The sequence below is a fragment of the Olea europaea genome, chromosome 15, assembly GCF_002742605.1.
Source record: "Olea europaea var. sylvestris chromosome 15, O_europaea_v1, whole genome shotgun sequence".
In the NCBI taxonomy this organism is placed as follows: domain Eukaryota; kingdom Viridiplantae; phylum Streptophyta; class Magnoliopsida; order Lamiales; family Oleaceae; genus Olea; species Olea europaea.
The window spans coordinates 18,579,344-18,585,039 of record NC_036251.1 but is presented as its reverse complement, the minus strand read 5'-3'; the positions used below and the strand labels follow the sequence as shown (position 1 = coordinate 18,585,039).

The 5,696-nt window shown below is 34.6% G+C and overlaps 1 protein-coding gene across 1 annotated transcript in view; it reads left to right on the top strand.

The window, feature by feature from the left end:
• The first annotated feature begins 2,959 nt into the window (after positions 1–2,959).
• LOC111410352 (phosphoglycerate mutase-like protein 4) overlaps positions 2,960–5,696 on the top strand; it is a 4,166-nt gene continuing 1,429 nt past the window's right edge. Inside the window, exons 1-4 of the mRNA XM_023040640.1 lie at positions 2,960–3,309; positions 3,752–3,802; positions 3,889–3,999; positions 4,953–5,084. Of these exons, the coding sequence (XP_022896408.1) occupies positions 3,172–3,309; positions 3,752–3,802; positions 3,889–3,999; positions 4,953–5,084 (432 nt within the window). The 5' untranslated portion in view covers positions 2,960–3,171. The remainder of the gene's footprint in view (positions 3,310–3,751; positions 3,803–3,888; positions 4,000–4,952; positions 5,085–5,696) is intronic.

The following is a 5,696-nucleotide window of genomic DNA, read 5'->3' as shown; positions in this document are numbered from 1 at the left end:
TAAAATTGTTTGCATTAAAACAGTCAAAACATAACAAATATTATTTTGTTAAATTTAATAACACAATTTAAGAGATAAAATAACGGTTAAGATCACTACAACCCTTGCTTAAGATCATGGGTTCGAATCCTCATTTGTCCCTCTTCCTATGAATTTTGGTAAAATTTATAGAATAAAAATAATAAATAACAAATCCCTTGACAAGGGATTCAAACCTAATACTTCAAGTACATTTATGCCGTCCTTCACCAATTAAAATACAAGGATATTTGAAAATAAGATCAATTACCATGTAAAAATTTAATCTATTGTTAAACAAAAAAATTTCTTCCAACGGATCCAATTAGAAGGGCCGCCTTAGCTGACCACCACCTAAATTCGCCACTGGTCATATCCCCTTCCCACTCCCAAGGATGGTATGTTGGAGGTCACAAACGTATGATAGCTAAGATGTAATATTTTTATGTCGACATGTAAATAGTTGGAATAGGCTCACGTGTCAAAGTATCTAAAACCTCAAACTCATTTATTTGTTTATAAGTATTCGTACTTGATGACATTTGGAAGTATTCAAAAATTGATATTCTCACTTTGAAAATATAAACCATGGCCCCCACTTTTCTTCTTCGCTTGTTCTACCCCGCACGCATTATAAATCTTTGTTCATTTTATTTACTTGATTATCACAGCGGTTATGATTGCAGCTTCCCCACCTTTGTTTGGAGAGGTTACAAGTGCACATGCAACTTGCGGCCAGAGAAAAGTAAAGGTGAATTTGTCGGTGAGCTGAGCCTTTGATTGGGCTCCATTTAAAATGCATTTTGAAAAAAAAAATGAATTTTTGAATGGTAATATTATGGAGAATATGTAGTTAAGAGATATGGAAAAGATTTTTGTTTACATGTCATATTATTTTATTTAATAATGTGTGATTGAAAATGAAAATGAAAATGAAAAAAAAAAAAGTATTTTGGAGAATGAACCCATACAAAAGTAGCACTATAAAAGCCAAAAGGACTTCCAATTCGATATAATCGCTTACTACGCAATGATAAATATTGGTTAAACTATTCATGATTACCATTACCAATTGATATTTTACCATAAACACAAGCATCCATAAATGGGTGCGAATGATATTCACTGAAATTATTATAATCACATGTAAAAAAGTGAAGTATGTTTGGAAAGTGTTTATAAACGATATTGTTTATCGAGAGAAATAAGTATTGAATATGTAGGTAGTACTTTTGGATCCAGGAGATCGGTAAATAAAAAGTAATTTCTATGTTTATAAATATGAGCCGAAAATTGGTTAAATTAGTGCAAGATTGTCAAAGCTTAGAATTTTCAAGTGCTTATAAATTGTGAATTTTACGAATTATTTGGATAAAATATTTGTTTGATCAGCTCGGAAAAAAAAATTAAACCTTTATCAGATTTGCACTTAGATAGATATAATTAATTTCAATATAGTGATTGGAACCCAATAATTTGGCTGAGTTCACGATTTCTAGCTAATGTTACTGTTTTTTATTTATTTATGTATACTGATACTAAAATATTGGTTATCCATTTCAATAATCCATTTGCTTCAGCCTTCAAGTCTACATAAAAAAAATAAAAATTTTGAATTAGAGTCATAGAGATAAAATATTTTTAAGTATTACTAATATTTACCATCTATTTGATTTAATCATCAATTGGGCCAAAAAATCAAATTTAGAAATTAGTTAGGTTGTGTCAAGCTAGCTAGGCTAAAGTTTGGGAGATGGAGTATCGATCAATCATTTAATTAGTTAATTGTTTAGAAAAAATTAAAATAATTTAATTTATTCAATATAAAAAAAAATTAGGAAGATTCAGTTCTTGGTCTAAAATTGATAATCGAATCGTATCCGTCAGTTCTCGATTCAGGTACTCGTTCGGATATTTAACTTAAGAAAAATCGTCGGGTTCGGGTTCGTTTTAATTCGGTTTGGGAGTTTTGCCTAGCCCTGGCCACCAACATCTTATCATCACTCAACCACTACCACGACTACCATAGTCAATCACCTCGCCACCACAAAAAACTATCATAGTCACCACCGCCACTCAAAAAATAAAAACCAACGCCTCACTGCCATCAACCACCTGTAACACCACCGTACCGCAATCACCAAATCCACCACTATCACCACAATCGCGTAGATCTACCAGATTCACCACTATACTATAACCCACCACCGCACTGCAACCGCTAGATCCACAACCATGCAAATTAGCCAGATCCACCACTGCACCACAACTCACCATCGCACTACAACCACCAAATCACCCCCATCACAACAACCTAGCAGATCCGCTACCACCACGCAAACACCACCAAAAAATCAAATTCAAAATTATTACAATCATCGCCATGGCCATACCAACACCTGTAACGAAAAGGGGATGAGAGAGGGGAGAGGGAGAGAGGGAGCATAGGCGGTGGTTGCACGGCATGACTTTGGCATGCAACGATGGCGACTTCACCGTGTAGAGTCATCTGAGAGATAGTAGGAAATAAAGAGGGTAAATAAGATTTGTAAAAATAAATTAGGGTTTGTTAGGTTATGGTGCTTGTGGTAGACTAATTATATTTAATAATATTATTAGTATTAAAATATTTAGCACCGTTTGATTCTCATTTTTTGGCCACAAAAATAAAAATATGATTGTTATTCATAACATCAAGCCATCATATTTGACTTTTTATCTCTTGTGTGGGTTCCGTAACAATTATATTTTTCATTCTCATTCTTAAATTTATGTGAATCAAATAGGGCCTTAATTATGATTTGAATCAATATATGATTTTTGTATAAATAAATTTAGGATCTGATTTTTGAAATTGAATCTTAAAAGATATGGATGTGTGTAATTTCCACTAATTCAAAGAGGGGGGCGGGGGAGGTTCCAAGAAATGGGTTTAATAAACCCAAACAGGCTTTGCACTTGGGGCCAAAGCCCAATAATAATCTGTTATCGACCCGTTTGATATGAGCGCATTCGGGTGGAGTAGCGTGAAATCACCGCGCAATTCCTCTCGTACTCCGCCAGAGTCTATTGGCCGGCAACTTCTAAACTCGAAACAGCTTTTCTTCAAAAAATCTAAAAAAAAAATTCCAAAGCCTAATCCTGTGTCATTTGATGGCCGATTCTAGGGGTTCGACTTTATCTCCTGACTGCAATGGAAATGATGAGATTGAATCTGTTGCACGGAATTATGCGGAGATTATTGTTATTCGTCACGGTGAAACTGAATGGAACGCTGATCATAGAATTCAGGTTTGTTTTACTTTCGTACCTCTCTTTGTTTATAATTTTCTAATCATATAAAAAGAGGAATTGTTCAAGCTGCAGTGAGAGGCAAAACTGTGCAAGAATCAATGAAAGAAAAAGAAAAGAACAGCATGGCAGTTTCAGTTTGAGTGATTCTATTTATTGAATAATTGCATCATAGAAATTATCTTTTGCTCTAATTTCATTTAAGAAAGATTTGAGGGATTGCAATACCATTTTGGCTAGATGTGTTTAATTTTCCATTAAAATACTGCACTGATGCTTTTTATCTAGCGTTTATTCTTTGAGATTTTTGAAGAATTAGTAACGTAATGTTATTGCTATGAAAATGACTAAACATTGTTCGAAGAGTAGGTTTCAGCTCGAAGTCACAGGATTTTTTTCTTATTATCACGTATTACTGTGACTTATAATTTGTTTTTTTCAGGGACACCTGGATGTGGACTTAAATGATATTGGGAGGCAGCAAGCCTATGTAGTACGTCATGTCTCGTGTTATCATTTCTTGTATGTTTTATCATTGATATTGTTTGGAGCTGAAATTTTTGTATCCTTGTGCCAAAGGTTGCTGAACGGCTATCAAAGGAGCCTAAAATTTCTGCAGTATACTCATCGGACTTGAAACGAGCATTCCACACAGCAGAGATCATAGCAAAGTGTTGTGGGGTACTTGAGGTGTGAACCGTGGGGATTAACTTCGCATTGATTTTCTAGCCATCTAGAGTTACATATGCAAGTAATTTATGTCACTTTATGAACTGAAAGGTGTATGATTGAGCATTTGGCTTTTGACAGTCAGTCATTAATTGGGGGAAACTAAACTTTTTTTCACTCTAGCTTTGTCATGTAGCCGTATTTCTTTGCAACAAACAGTTTTTTACTTTTTCAACTAAATTTCATCTCCAGTTTGCCCTTCTTGTTTCCTGAACTGTGTTATTATGACGGACTTCTGTGACTAGAACAATAGACTGGCAATAGAAGGATTCTTTGCAAAACTAGCAACTTATTTGGAAGATTTTAACCCTTAGGGAGTCTAAATCTTCTAATTCAAGTTGGTTGATCCATTTTGTTTTTATATCTTTGATTTCGTTTCTTTAATGCCTATTAGCTTGCATATTTTTTTGATCATTGTGTGATTGTATAGTTATTATGATTTTTGTTTCGGATACAAGGAAAAGTTCACTGCCTCCAAATAGTTCTCGGTTGAAGTCTATATGGATGGTTATTTTTTATGTATAGAATTTCATAACCTGGTTTACATGGTTGCTATGTTTCTTTGCCTCTAACTCTCTTGTAAACACGCAGTTGCATACATTTAGATCTTTGAATGTTCTGCATATAGATTTTGCTTGCCATTTTGGTGACCAAGTAAAAGAGGTGCCCGAACTTTCATTTGGGTGAATATTCAATTTAATATGGTGTACCTGGTTATAATTTAAAAGCATTTTCCACTTCGGAATTATCACTGCCCATACTAGATAACTTTGATCAGTGGGTGGTTGTGGTGATGTTTTGTTCCATGGAGGATTAGGTGGGTGCTTTGACGAGATTAATCGTGTTCTGTTTAAGAGAAGCATATTATTAGACCTTTCTGTCAAATCTTGAATATTATTTATCTTTGGTAACAGGTTGTCAAAGATCCAGACTTGCGGGAAAGGCATTTGGGTGACCTTCAAGGTATTGTGTTTCACGAAATAGCCAAAATCAAACCTGAGGCTCACAAAGCATTTATATCTCATAGGAGGGATCAAGAAATTCCAGTAATTGCTCTTCCTCTCTCTCTTTATGCACTGTACTGCTCTAAGTTGCTTGTATTTATTTATTTAGTCCATATGAACTCCATTTGCATAATTAAGTGTCCTGAAGATTATACTTGATAAGTTTAAGAGTGTATCCATTACAAAAATGCTATCTAATTGAACATCCTATTTCAAGAGATACCTGCCCCCACTAAATAACCAAAGTGTGCAAATGTTAGATTGGTGATAACCGCGAGATAGTAGGCTCCCCAATCTATCCTCTAGCTAGATAAACTTTAAAGTAAAAAAATCAAAGATCAGCCCCAATACCCGTATGTCGGCATCGCAAATGTACCTACCATGAGCTCTCTGGCTGGTGGATTCTGTATATTATAAGAATTTGAGGCTAAGAATGTCATTCTTCCATTGGCTGACATTTTCATTGCAAATTTTGCTAACTAGAACTAGGAGACACAAATGAAGTGGGATTCCTGGGTATCCAGCACTGCCATTTAAGGTGATGCAGTGAGAAGCAAGAACATTAAAAAACCTGTTGATTCAACGAATACTCTAGAATTTGAGAATCAAGAGTTATAATGCCCGGTTTATTGACATGAACTTGAGAGAAAATGT